The sequence below is a fragment of the Arachis hypogaea genome, chromosome 1 (assembly GCF_003086295.3).
Source record: "Arachis hypogaea cultivar Tifrunner chromosome 1, arahy.Tifrunner.gnm2.J5K5, whole genome shotgun sequence".
NCBI lineage: Eukaryota > Viridiplantae > Streptophyta > Magnoliopsida > Fabales > Fabaceae > Arachis > Arachis hypogaea.
Window position 1 is genome coordinate 9,263,530 of NC_092036.1, and position 15,552 is coordinate 9,279,081.

At 26.5% G+C, this 15,552-nt stretch overlaps 2 protein-coding genes across 2 annotated transcripts; one reads left to right on the forward strand and one right to left on the reverse strand.

Moving 5' to 3' along the window:
• Positions 1-842: 842 nt before the first annotated feature.
• LOC112795151 (xyloglucan endotransglucosylase protein 1-like) lies at positions 843-2,693 on the reverse strand. Its single transcript, XM_025837104.3, has 3 exons — positions 2,286-2,693; positions 1,663-1,856; positions 843-1,408 (listed from the first exon to the last, which is right to left on the reverse strand). Exons 1-3 carry the CDS (start codon positions 2,559-2,561, stop codon positions 1,003-1,005), a joined length of 876 nt encoding a protein of 291 aa, XP_025692889.1. The 5' UTR covers positions 2,562-2,693; the 3' UTR covers positions 843-1,002.
• Positions 2,694-10,464: 7,771 nt separating this feature from the next.
• LOC112795224 (uncharacterized) lies at positions 10,465-12,983 on the forward strand. Its single transcript, XM_025837168.3, has 3 exons — positions 10,465-10,712; positions 11,447-11,705; positions 12,376-12,983. The coding sequence occupies exons 1-3, from the start codon at positions 10,484-10,486 to the stop codon at positions 12,704-12,706; spliced, it is 819 nt and encodes a 272-aa protein (XP_025692953.1). The 5' UTR covers positions 10,465-10,483; the 3' UTR covers positions 12,707-12,983.
• The last annotated feature ends 2,569 nt before the right edge of the window (positions 12,984-15,552 follow it).

Here is a 15,552-nt window from a genome sequence, read left to right on the forward strand (position 1 = left end):
ATTGGAGAAGGCGTTGAGGAATTGCGAGGAGAGAGCAAGGTGCATGGAGTGGGTTGCGATTGGTTTGAGAGAGAGGGTTAGGGAGGCAGAGAGAGCGATAGGAGTGGCAGGGCTTGATGGCCGCAGAGGTTCTCGATGTGGCGGCGAAGAGGAGGAGTTGGAGTTGCCGCCGTGGCCGGTGGTGGTGAAGGGATTAGGGTTAGCAGGAGCTATTAGTGCTGCTGTGGCTGCTATGATCTATTTTTGGTTTGGAAGACACAAATCTAGAAGATGAAATGCATGGATCCATAGATGCATGCATGGTTGCATGTGATTTGATCAAATTCAAGAACTTCAACGAGCTCTCAAAGTAAGAAAATGTTTACGTTCAATCCTTTGAAAAATGAGAAACATTCTTATATTCATTCTTTTATTACATAGTGAACTGATTTACTCTTCAAAATGAATTGTAGAACTCAACTAGTGTTAAAGAAAAGTGCTTAGATGTGCTTATACATAAAAGAGAAAAGTGCTGGTTTTGTTTCATGTAGCATTCCACACTTCAATTTTGTAGTATTAGTTGTTATTTTTCTTTTTTGGTCATCTTCTTGCAATTAGTGTCAAGTGATGATGGAGTGAGCTTTTTAACTTCTTGTACTACATACATTTATATAGTATGATTACTGAAGTGGATAGTATTTAGTATAATAGAACTATAGAACATACAATTTTCTTCTTGAAGTACCTGATAGAGTATGATTGGTAGTTGATTTTTTGTATATACTAACATGATTGAAAAATATTATAATTTTTAGAACTAAATATATTATATTTTAAGTATAAAATATGGAGCAATAATACAATTTAAAAGAGTAAAATCGAATATGATCCTCTTTTGATGATATAAGTAATATTATATATATATATATATATCCCTCAAACACCAAATAAAGGATTTAGTAGGCTAAGAAAGTAATAAATTGATTCCCCAAAATTCCCATTTCCCTTAAATTAATGTATTATTTATTGATTATTATCACTGTGTGCCATGTTGTCCCTACGGCATTCAAAGGGTAATCCATGAGCATAACGCCTCAAATCACGGCAATAGTGATAAACAACCCACTTTGAGTTAACTTGCTTCAACTTTTTCTTGTTTTCATTGTCAAGACCTCTCTTCATTGAAGCACCAAAACCCTTGCAATCTGCTATGCCTTTCTTTGGAACACAAGCAGTGCCATTGTAGTTCTTGAACCTTGCTATAAATGGTGCTTGTGACAAGTCAATCTTCACTTGGCCCCATCTTGTTGCCCATGCATCCCCATTCCAGAGTGTTGTGTACAGCCTCATTGGTTGCTTTGTTGGGAATGGAACACCGATTATTTCTTTGTTGTTTATCACTCTGATTGGAGTGTCGTCCACCCAGAGTCTGCAATCCCAAATACACCACAAAACAAGATATATATTATTGTATGAACTAATCCACAAATGTTTATATTATTAGAAGATGAAGTTGCATGAATGGAAATTAATGTATAGTGTTTTGTTAGGTAGAAACTCAGATGCACCTAATTTAATATGAAGTTAATAGTTAAGAGTAGTTAAATGATTTGACAGATTTGACTAAATTATCGTCAAACGTCTTTCAACTGTACTTGAGTTTTCACTGTGTAATTAGCTTACATTATGCGGGTAGGGCTCCAATCAATGGAATAGGTGTGATAATCTGCTGTTGGATCAAACCAAAGATAGTATTGAACCTCACGACCCCCAACACCATTTGCAAACACATTTGTTGATAGCATATATGGATCTCCGGTTAAGTTCCCCAAGAACTCAAGATCAACCTCATCATGGTGATCTCCTGTGGAGCTTAGCTGCATGCACGCACCATCAACATCCACATTACATGTCAAATAATCAAAACTAACATATGGTAATGCTACACGCTTCGAGTATATTTATATTCAAAAATATTATTTGTACACTAAAATCAGTTACTATAAATTATATATATAATTGTAAATTACTTTTATTTGTGATTATATCTTTATTTAATAACTTTTTCGGTCAAATTCTTACAAAATTATGCTTAAAAATAATTATTTTTTAATATTCTTGTATGGGACAAGAACCTAATCACAAATTTTTGTAAAATATAAAAGTTTAGTTATAAATTTTTAAAATATATGAATTTATTTACAAAATTGATAAAACTACAGAAACCATCACTTTAATTAGTTAAACCTTTATATAAATATGAAGGTAATTAAATTAGGAATTAATGAAAAGAAAGAAATACATACATAAAATGCAGTAACAGTTCCTGCAGAGTTTCCTCCAACAAGCTTGATCTTCATGTCAAATCTTCCAAACAAGAATTGATCCTTGGTAGCAACCCCAGAACCAGAATATTTATCCATTGCAAGGGACATGCTTTGTCCACCATCAGAAATCTTAACCCTATCATCTCCAAATAGAAGGTCAAAATCAGTGCTGAAATTCCCACCATATGCAATTGTGCTGAACCCTAACAACATACAAAGAAAGAGAAAATATGAACCACCCCATGAAGGAGCCATTTTTTTTTAATTTATAATTCAATTTTTTTTTTTTTGGAGAAATTGATTATTAGGGGAATTATTAATGATTATTTATATAAAAAATTTGTATGAAATTAAAACATTTGGGGTGTGACAAATTGTTGCAAATGAAGGTGTCTAATCTGTCGAATACAACCGCAATGTTGCTGTTGCAATTGCAGTTGCAAACAACAATTTGAAAATTTGAAAAAAAATGTTGTTTCTTTTTGTTTTGTTTAACAAAGATGACGAGAGGGATATGAAGATAGTTGTTGGTGTCTCTTGACATTTTGACGTTGGACAAAGAGTCAAACCTCAAAATTAGGTACTTCCTTAAATAGAAAAATGCTAAACTATGATTATGTTGTTTGTAATAAATAAGAATAATTAGGTATACATGCACACGCATATATTAAGATAAATTCTATGTTAAGAAACCGTTTAATAGTTGTACCCTTTTTCAACGAGGATACATTTTTTTTTTTCTTTACAATTATCGAAAAATTTTACAAATATTCCGTATTAACATTTAATTTAGTTCATTTTTTTATTTTTAATCACCATTAGTAAAAATATTAAAGTGACAACAATTCGCCAAAGTGTGGTGTGTTCTGTGACATGTCAACTTAGCATAAAATTACCATATAAAAATAGATAAAACATTTTTTATTTTAATAATTAAACCCATTAAGAAGTTGACTTCAGCTGAAAAATAATTATTGGGCCACAACTAAACAAACACACTCATTTAACTTTATTTTAATTATTTTTTTACTTCTTTTTTCAACCTCCAAACATTATAATTTCAGCCATCACTGTCCTTGGTCAATTGCAAAGTCTTTGTTATACTCTCTGAATTGATCAGTCATCTTTTATTTTCGCTATTTTAAACGATTAGTGTTAGAGATTAGTAATTTTTGTAATTTATAACTATCAAATAGCCATTTAGACAGGATCCATGTTTAATGGGGCACTTGCCCCGGTGCCATTTGATAATTTTTTAAATAAATAAATATATATATATATATATATATATATATATATATATAATATGCCCTCATTTTAAATTTTAAATGACCCAACTACAAATAAACTAAGCCCAATTATTAAAAGTCTAAGCCCATTTTATCTTTTTATGATTTTGACTATTAGTTAACTTAATTAAATTTAGTCTTTTTTGTTTTCAAATTTCAGTCATCACTCATTTATTCTCTTAAATCCTTTTTTAGGTTCATATTTTCAACCTTCTTTTTCTATTCCTTGTCTAGTGGTCATCTTTTCTTCATCAAAAGGTAAATTTTAAAATTCTCTATTTTGTTTTAGATAATTCTCTATGACTATATGTATCTTCCAATTTCATTATTTCTCTTTTTGATATTTTCAATTTAAAATTTTAATTCAAACAATTATAGTTTAGGTATTAATCTATTTTTTTATTCTCTTCATGAATTTATATATTCTATTTTATTCTCAATTTAGTGATCCTTATTATTTATTTGTTTATCTTTCGTTCTATTTTATTATATGTAATTATATTGTATATAAATTTTTTAAGTGAATTGATCAATTTACTAATTTAGAATATATATATTTTTATTTTTAGAAATATTAATGAAAAAATATTTCAAAAAGAAGCTACTACTAGAATCTAAAGTCACTCCATTAGTCTCTTCTAATAAAAAGAATTCAATGTGAAAAGTTTGGTAGCTGATCCTGGACAACGACGACCCAAAATTTCAAATTATGATCCAAATGACAGAGATGAATTAATATATTAAAAGTTAGTGGCTAATGTAATTTTTAGTTTTTTTTTTGTATTCGAATAATTAATGTGCATTTTTATATTTTTAAATTTAAATTAATATATATTTTGATAGTAATGTGTATTATTTTTGCCCCCAACATAAATGATGATTTTGATGTTGTGAGATTTCATCCAATGACTCACTTTTCTTTACTAGTTACATGCTGGCCAAAATTTAATAAAGTTGTTAACCCCTAGACTTTTTCATTCTGAATTCTAAATTCTAAATTTTTAGTCTTAAATTATAAATCTTAAATCTAAAATTTTATACCTTAAATTAATTTATTTTGTTTAATTTTCAAATAATGTTCTTTCATCTGAGTTTTAAATTTTTTATTTAATTTTTTTCATTTTAGTTTTTTTTTCTCCCTAATTATTGGTTGATTTTCAAATTAGTTCGACGGAATGATGTTGAATCCGTACTTTTTGTTAAATATGTACATATTAAACTTATTAATGGTTCTGTTATCTAATAAGGAACATAAAATTTAAAATTGTTGGAAATAATTATTTAAAATTTAGCTATAGAGCTAGAGAGTATAATTGGGTCAGTAAAGAGTAATTGAGTAAAGAGTAAAGACCCTATTTGTCCAATTTGTCTCCAAAATTTAGAGACAGTGAAACATTTTGCTGTTCTCGTAGGCCTATGGACTGTAGTAGAGTTACCATGTTTGGATCTCAAACTTTAGCTTTTGCATGTTGGGCCCAATAAATATTTCTATATACATATACAATTATACACACAGAAATGTAGATCGATAGAGTGGTTAATTCACTAGTTTAAATAAGTGTTGAGTATTGAAACTTGAGAAATACCATTTATTTTCCCGCTACATATATCTCGTTTATGAGATACGTGCAAAATTATCTTGTTTACAAGATAAGAGAAAGATATTTATTTTGGTAAATATTTTTTAAATTTTATTTTAATAATTATTATATTTAATTTATTTATTAAAATAAAAAATCCCTATAGATGGTGTGGGAATAACATTTTAAAATGATAATTATAGATGGGTGTTCTTCAATTTGGAATGAATTAGTTTCAATACTCGATTATATTAAATTACTAATAGTTGGTGCTTATTATAAACCTTTAAGAACTTCTGTTTCCTCCTCTTAATTTTTAACGAAATCAACTAAATAAATTATGCAATATATTACATAAAAATTGTACATATAAAAATGTATAACATAAAAATACTTTAAAAATCTTTAATTTATATGTAAATTTTTTATTTTATTTATTTATGCACTATATAAATAAATATATTATCATTTCAAATATATACGCAATATAGAATATTATTAACACATTATATTCACAATTGTTCTCCCAGACTAATACTTTGAAAAGTATGAGAAATAATAAAGAGAAAAAGAGGTCCACTTAAATAAAAGTTCAGGCCTTTTAGCTCCTAAAGCCTTAAACAATGGAAAAGAGAGTCTGTAACAACGGAAAGTAATAGGGATGTCAAAATGGAATTAATATTAACATATATATATATATATATATATTAATAAAAACCAAAGTAAAACGACATTTATAATTAATTTATCTATATATTTATGTCCAAATGAAACTAAAATGCTGTTTCCTCCTTTCTTAAATAAGTGTCTACTTTCTAGAATTTTTTTCTTCCACAAATAAAGGTCCATTAATTAGAAAACCAATAGAGCATTGTTTTTGTATTTTATAGTCATAGCTCTAAATTAAGGGATAGGATGAAAGAGAAAAAAAAAACAGTAAAATAATTAAACAGAATAATTATTGATATTAAGAGCAATTATGTAATTTACTTTTTAATTAATTTTTATAATATAATTCCAGATTTCCAGCACATTTAACTATTTTGTTATTTATGTAAAAACTCAAAACTAGACAATTAGTATTCGAGAATGGATGGAATAATAGTATTAGTATTTAATAATGTAGTGAAGTTTCAAAAACTTTTACTTTTCTAACAAGTACTCTTAATAGAAAATGTAAAAGAAAAAAAAAAGTTCATTTTAAAGTATTTTTATGTATTTGGTAAACAAGAAGAAAATAAAACTTTTCTTTTTTAGTTTACTCTCTTAACCAATGTTTTTAAATTTGGTAATAATTTTGAGAATATCATTAAGACAATTATTAGTAAATTAGGAGTCCTAATTTATTTTTGTAATTATTCTCTTAGTTCTTAAAAAGGTAATAATTTAAATGTATATTTAATTTTTAAAAATATCAGAACAATAACAAAATCAATTTTATTTAGAATAAAGATGATAATTTAGCATTTTTAATTTTTTTTCAGCAAAACCCTCATATAAATTTAATGAAAGAAGGGGTGTGATCTAGTGTGAGTACGTGACACAGAAGAATGAATTTGTGTTCAGAAATCACAAATAAGAAGTGATTGAGTTGTTATTCTGAAATAAATGAGAATTGCAGACATTAGGTGAGATTGCACAAAAATGTTGGGGTGAGAAGTAAATACGAGTTGGAACTTTGGTGCCACTCTTAGTAATCTATTCAATCCCTATCAAATTCAAACCTTCCATTGACTCATCTTTTATTAGCTAGCCATCCGTTGGACTCAATTATTATTATTTTTTAATATTTTTCTATATATATATATATATATATTATTTTTTTAAAATTTTGACAAAAAATTTATAAATATTTTTAATTTTTATTTTATTTTAATTTTATCTTAAAATTTTTTATTTTACATTAAATATATTCCTGACAGTTAAAATTTTTAAAAAAATCAAACTAATCCAACAATAATATATGAAAATTATCTTTAATTTATTTGTATTGATAATTGTTCTTATAAAATTGTTATTGAATTGGTTCTAAATTTTTTCAAAAATTAGTCAATAAAAATATTTGATATAAATAAATTTTTTTTAAAAAACTTAAATAAAATAAAATCTAAAAATATTTTTAAAATTCTTAATAAATTTTACAGATAAAAAATATATTTTAATATATATACATGAACTCAGGGTACCTTTTTATTTTCTTAAAATATATCTGTGATTTTTTTTCCACTTTATTTGGATTATATTATTGTAAATTTTAAATATGAGGAATTTAAAATCATGGATAAGTTTGGTATGATAGAAAAAGATCGGGTGTGAGCTGGTTTGTTGCTTCTTACAGAGAAGACAATTATTAGTGACAGCCCATGCATGCATCAACATAATTTATAGGAAGTTTGGAACTGGCTACCTATATAGAGGAAAGCCAATCTGGTTTTGTTTAACTTGTTTGTTTTTATTTATTTATTTATTTCGGTGGGGTTGGGTAGTATTCTATTGGCAAACTAAATCTGTTATAGATTTTAGATCATGTGAAAGTCTAAGACATAAATACTAACTATGACCTGATATGTACAAACATTTTTTTAACTAAAATTCAACCAGATTGATATAAATTCAACAAAAACAAAAATGCATGTCTATTATGTAATTTTTTATTTAATTTCTAGACTTCTTTAGCATAAAAATTTAATTATAGAGCATATATAAATTTTTATACACAATACAAAAAAATTTTTATGGATATAAATTATAATACATAAATTTTTACACATAATATAAAAATTTATTTAATATAATATATAAATTTATTAATATTGTGCACCAACTTTTTTATGCACTAAAATTTTTATATTGTGTATCAAAATTTATATGCTTGATATTTTTGCTGAATATATATATAAAAAAAAGGACAAAAAATAAGAAAAAGATAATAATAAAGAAAGATGAGAAAAAAAAAAGAGAAGGAGAAAAAGAAAGGTGGCAGCGACTACGACGACTGACATCGAAAAAAGAAACGTAAAAAAAGATAATAAAAAAGGAAGAAGAAGTATCAATTTGGGTTGGTCGAGTAGTCAGTTTACTCGTTCACTTAACTAAATGTTTAGATTCGAATCCTGCCTTATGCATGCAGCAACCCATTGATCAGCAACAGACTCTGAAATAGAGCTCACATCCATACTTGATCCAAAATATATTTAGATGTCTAGTTTTATTGAATACTAAATACAGACAAAATATTATTGACACATAATGGAAGAAGACTAAAGAAAAAAAACTTTTGGTCTTTATACTGTTTAATATCAATAAAGACTTTTTTTTAAGGGTGCCTATGAACGTAATAAGAACAGTGGATTACGTATAACATATTTAAAAAAAATAAAAAATAAATATTTTTTATTAATATTAATCAATATTTTTAATTAATGATTTAATTTTATACTATTAAGAATTAAATTTTAATATTTAAATTTTAAAATTTAATACTTAAGTCTTAAAGTATAAAGATAATGTTAGCTAAATATTCACCCAAAAAAAATAATTTTTATTAATATATTTTTTATATTTACATTGAAATTCAAACAAATTATTAAAATAATAATATGTAACATCAAATTTTGAATATTTATTATATATTAATTAATATATAAAAAGTCATATATATTTTTAAGAAATATTTATAATTTAATTTGTACTGAAATTGATGCATTTCTATCCTATTTAATTGAATAATATATACCGAAAAATATTTTTGTTATTATGGTATTTTTTAATCTAACCAATTAAATATTAATTAATTTATCGTAAATTTAAATTTTATATTTAAAAATTTATTATTAGTCAATAAATTATTATATATATAATATAAAATTTAAATTTTTAATATTGATTTAAACAAATGATTAAATTGATTATTCGACCTTTTTATTTCAAGTTGGTTGGATCAGATATGTTATAATAAGAGTATCTATATACTATGGATAAATTGATGTTCTTGCATTGGGTGTGTCTCCATCAGCTCCCATAAATATTGGGGCATTGAACACTTCATTGTCAACAACAAGTGATGGATATCATATCATATATACAGTGTATATATCTAAAGTAGAAGGCTTTCCTAATTTTATCTAAGTGGATATTAAAAGAGAAATGTAAGTTACTCTCAACGAACTTTTTCAATATATTAACAAAAATTTACAATAAGCATAACAAATTAAAGAAATTGGCGTGACTAAATAATACCTATGAAACAATTAGTAACATATTTAAACCACTCAATTGGGATATTAATAAATTAAAGCTTGATTAGTTAAAAAAGAGATACCGGTTAAAATAATCCTTAATAATAAAAAGTTATATGCATATATACATAATTTAATCCTTACAAAGTAAACGTAATACACTAATAAAACATTTTAGATTAGAATTTAATTTTGAGATCCTAACAATGTAATAATATTGGACTATATTATGTATGTATATACTAAAATTAGTTATTAAAATTAGTTATTAGTATATAAAATATATATTAAAAATAAATTAAATTATACATATATTTATACATAAATACATTAAGCGTTTGTTTTTGAAAACAGAATAAAATAAGATATTGAGAACAAGACATAAAAAACAGAGATACAAAATTTTGTATTTTTATATCTTATTTGGTGATAAATTAGAACAAATTATAAAAATCTAATTTATTCTCATTTTTTTTTATTCAAAAAATTTGAGACGAAAAATATAATAATAAAAAAATATAATTATAAGAAATTAACAAGAATAATGAAAGAAAAAATGAAAAATAAGTTATGTCATTTGTTAGTGTCTCCGTGCCCTTCTTGTTAGGATGGACATAAATTAAAATACACTAGTTCAGTGTCTGAACACATTGTCTCTGTCCATATATCTCTTCTGTCAAACACAATTTTATATCTCTGTCTCAATATCTTATATCTGTAAACAAGCACAGCCTTAGTGACTGATAATCATTTAATTACATCCGTTTTTGTATGACTATTTATGTAGACGATATAGTTAATATAAAAAATAATTATTTTTATTGATATAATATTTCATAATTAATTATACATATAAACTAATTTACACTGACAAGACATTAAAATAATAAATCATTATTATTATTATTATTATTATTTTATTTATTTACTGTTGGAGTAAGTAGTAAATAATTTAAATAGTAAGGAGTAAATGCAGCGTACACCAATATCAACTAACCACATAAAACCCCACCTGCTACTATTAACTTCCCTTCTCTCTTATTACCTTCAAACCATTTTATATTTATTCCATGCTTTTGTTCCCTTTCTCCACACACCACATTTCTTCTTCTTCTTCTTCTACAACAAAAATGGAGACCAAAACAATTCATTTCTTTCTTCCATTGCTTGCTACATTTTGTTTCTTCTCACACAACATTGTAGTCCCTGTTATATCATCAACCACCACCTTTGAAGATAACAAGAACTACTACATTACTCCTACTCCAGATCCAAGTATAGGAACTCCTCCCTCATCAGGTTTAGTTCTTTTTTTTTTCTCTAACATTCTATCTTTAATTTGTAATATAATGTTATATATAAAAGTTTTTGTTTATCTTATATCTATAAAATGTTAGAAAATGATAACAAGGGTCATATTTTTTTTTTGTCAAAATTTTTTACAACATTTTTCTCTCCATTTTAGATATTATTATACCATATGTATATATTATATAGTAGTAACTAGTATACATTACTAGCTACTCAAAAAATCATGAAAATAAAAATATAGTTCTCCTCTGATGATGACTTCAGTTTTGTTAATGCATGAGACTGATTGAGAATATAACTACAGCTAAAAAGGATTAAAATTTTAATGTAATTTATTTAATGCATTTTGAATTAACTTATCTTTTTATTTTATTTTATTTAAAGCTTTTCTATTTAATTATATTTAACCAGTGTCCTAGATTAGCACTGACTTGCAAAATAATCCCTGAAAAGTCTATCTTAGCAAAAGTTAGAGAAAAATCTTAAAGGACAATACTTTTTATCAGTATTAGTTAATTTTTGATAAATATTTTATTTTTATATTATTATTAGAATTTAATATTTAATATTTAAAATATTAATATAAAATAATAAATTTTATTAGTTATATAGCATTATTTAAAGTTAAAGTTGCATGCTATATATTTTTATTTTAATGATGTTTATATTATATTATTCCTAATCTTGTAATATAAACATTAATGTTAATTAATTAATTGTAGGTTCATTATCACCACAAACTCCATCATCTCCATCCCATGGATCTGGGCATGGATCATCACCCTCTCATGGAAGCCCATCACATGGAGGAAGCAGCAGCAACTGTGGCTCACCACCACCATCACACTCAGGAGGTGGTGGTTACTACAACTCGCCGCCGTCGACACCAACACCAACCACCCCAATTGACCCTGGCACCCCCAGCATCCCCTCACCACCTTTCCTTCCTACACCATCTCCCTTCTCTGGTGGTACCTGCAAGTAAGCTAATTAATTTCATATACATATTAATTACCTTATTAAAAAATATTTTTTAGACACAAAAAATCAACTACTAAATCAGTCATTATATTTGTATATAAATATATATATATTATTCGATTTATTTTTAATATATATTTTATATTAATAACTAATTTAGTAATTTGATATAATATAATTTTTTTAAAATATCATAGATAACAATTTAATATTTAAGAACATTTATAATAAATTACTGAAATCAGATTAAGGATGTGCTTGTTTTAAAAATAAATTATTCTCTGTATTATTATTATTACTAAAAAAAATACTAGAAACTTTTTCTTTTATATTATTATTTTAGGAAGTTATTATTTTCATGCAATAACTTAAGTTTTTGAAATGTTATTTATTTTTTAAGATTTATTGAACATGAGGATACAACTATGCTCTTTTTCATTTTAAAGGGTTTTTTTTTTTACCAAAATAAGTTAAAACAAATGCAAACCTTTTTAAGATATATTCAGTTATTTTTTATTTCATTAACTTTTTTTGTTTGTTAAACTATTTATTCAATATTTTTTTTCAATAATTTATAGTACAGTATTATGTAATATGTAATATTCCAAAATAGGCAATATATATAATAACATGATAATTAATTTTTTTTTTCTTCTAAATAAACTTTCAGCTTTTGGAGCAATCATCCAGGACTAATTTTCGGAGTTCTTGGATGGTGGGGAACTCTAGGAAATGCATTTGGTGTGACAAGTATTCCAGGGATGAGTTCTGGAATCACATTGCCACAAGCACTCTCCAACACAAGAAAAGATGGAATTGGAGCACTCCTTAGGGAAGGTACTGCTTCATACCTCAACTCTCTTGTCAACCACAAGTTTCCATACACAACCTCCCAAGTCAGAGACCAATTTGCCGCCTCAATCACCTCCAACAAGGCGGCCGCCGCCCAGGCGCAGCTCTTCAAGATGGCCAACGAAGGCCGATCGAAGCCTAATTTCTAAAACAATTACAACGAGTTTCAGTAACTAAGTCTTATCCCATTAAATAGAGTCGAATTCTGAAGAATTGTTGGTTCTTGTCTTGTCTTTTGAAATAGATTAAATTTGTTTAATTTGGTATGTCTGTTTAATTATTGAGTTATTTAAGTACATTTGATGTTTTGGATTTTGTGCTAGTTTGTTATTATGTCATTTAATTAAGGCTATCTACGAGTACTATTATCTTTTGAGATATGGACATCATATGTTTTTCAATTTAATGCAAGGTTTTTTTTTATTATTATGGTTTCGGACTTTCGGTAGTATTTAATAAAGTTCATTTATTGTTACAATTGATAGTTCTAGCTAGCTATATATATTGACCTTGTCTTCATTCATAATAAGATCCAACTACTTCATAACATAGCAATCCCCCACAAATGAAACATTGTGTTATATGATGGACTGATTATCCCAGACAAAGATGCAGGAATAGGTCTACAATGAAGTGTCAATTAATTAATGATGGATCTATATTGATTTTGAATTGCTTTTTCAATCACTCATGATATTTGTAATTTTTTTCTTCTTTACTTTTAATGTTATTTTTTTGTAACGAGATATAGGACTTGTAATAATAATAATAATTAATTGTTACATTATATTTGATTTAATAGTTACAAAAAAGAGTCTATTTATTGTAAAATAAAATACATAAAAATTATTTCTCATATATTTGACACTATAGAGCAAGGACCACATACATACATTATATGTTAAAGTTAAAAGCTTTGCATTGTTTCTTAGTGTGTAGTGAAGAAGAAAAAAAAATGCATGCATGATGATAGTGTTCTATTTCTAACCATGAGGTAGAGTAGGGTACCCTATAATATCTAATTGGTGACCATTTAATTGTTCGGAAAAGGAAGGGGTACAAGGCTGTCGTTTGGTTCAGAACATTTATAAGGATAGCTACAACCTATAAAATCAAACCACCAATCCTTCCCCCTCAAGAAAAAGAAATTAAACTACACTATATTAGACTTAATTAATTAGTAGTGAATAAGAGATATATTAATGTTACAGCAACACACTAAGCAATAAGCATGCATGCACTGTATAACTTGACTTATTTAATTATGTTTAATTATGGGCCTAACCAGTTCCCTGAGAAGTTGATACCAAATAAAGTTCATGGTATTGGCAATGATGTTGCTGAGGCATTATTTGATGAGATCATTATTCATATGTAAGGGTCAGGTTGGCCATGTTTACAACATTGGGACCAAAAAGAGAGAAGAAATATATATTGATGTGGCTATGGATATATGCAAGCTTTTCAATTTGGATCCACATACACATGTCAACTTTGTGGACAATGACCAAAGGTAATGTAAGAGCAATAGAGATATTTTTTGTATTTATTTCAATGATTCTTATTTTTTTTAAAAAAAAGATAGAACTTTTGGAAAAGAAGACCTATATATAAATCATTGTTGCATTAGATTTGAGTCATGATTTTTGTTTCCATTAGTGATTTTTCAACATTTGTACTTCTCCAATTTTTGGGTTCTCTATAACCACTTGAATCCAATAGTTTTGTAATACTTTTTTATTTATGTCTTGTAAAATTTTTCAAATGCAATCTTTGAAAGGGCTTATAAATCCATTGCATTAAAGTTCAGGTTCAAAATTAAATATGCTATTGAATAGACCTACTTTTCTTTTTTTAATTGTTATAAAAAAATGGTATTTGCATATTAAAATCAATCATTAAAATTAATTATAATATATTTATATATAAATATATATATTTTAATTTATTTTTAATATATATTTTATATTTTAATTTATATTTTATATTATTGTTGGTTTTGATAACTGATTTTAATATAATATTTGCCTTACGTGATTTTTTATTGGTTTCAACTGATTGGTTTCTAATAATAATTATATGTGTTCATATATATACACTTAGAATTCAACTGATGATTTATGTACTATAAAATTTAAAAATAATTTTATGCGTCTTATATAGAAATTTTAGAAATAGTTCCCTCCAAAATGATGTACTGGTAATAATAATAACTTAATATCATCGTTGGCTCTGTATCCCTAGCTCAAGAAGGAGAAATAAACTGCTGTTCCAACAGAGATGGCAAACACAATAGACACGGCGAATAGCAACAAGACTCGACGGTACTGCTAAAAGAGGCGGACGAAGGCGGTGCAAACAGGAGTCATGGGTGGACATGAAAAACGGTGATGAAGACGCGATGATGCTAGTGGTTTGGAGGAGGCGGACACAAGGATCACAAAGGCTCAGGATGTGAGAGACGGTGGCGAGACACGATGGCGCTGGTAGAGGAGGCGGACACAGGGGCAATGGAACGTGATCACAGAGGCTAAGGACGCGAGAGACAGTAAGGAGATAAATGAAGAAGTAAAAGACAGAAGGGATGTGACGGTGTTGGTGAATGGTGGTGAACGACAGTGGTGAGAAAAATTAATTTGCAATTTGTGTTTCAATTTATATTTAAAAAAAAAACTAATTTGCCACATAAATCACTTTTTTGAGTAATTTAAAAAATCAGACATATGTCTCTCTACTTTAATAATTAGGATTAAGTACGATTTTTATCCTTAAGGTATAGGTTGACAAATTTTTTTGTTTCCAACTTTTTTTGCATACAAAATCGTCCCTAAGGTTTAAAACTAAGTTTTAAAATCGTCATTTTTACATAAATATTAAAATTTTGGACCAAGTTACCATAACAAAAAAATTATAAAATAAAACAAAAGAGAAAAAGAGTGTTTTTGCTCATGCGAAAGGGGAAAGGAAGAAAAAGAAAGGGGAAGGGTAGAAAAAG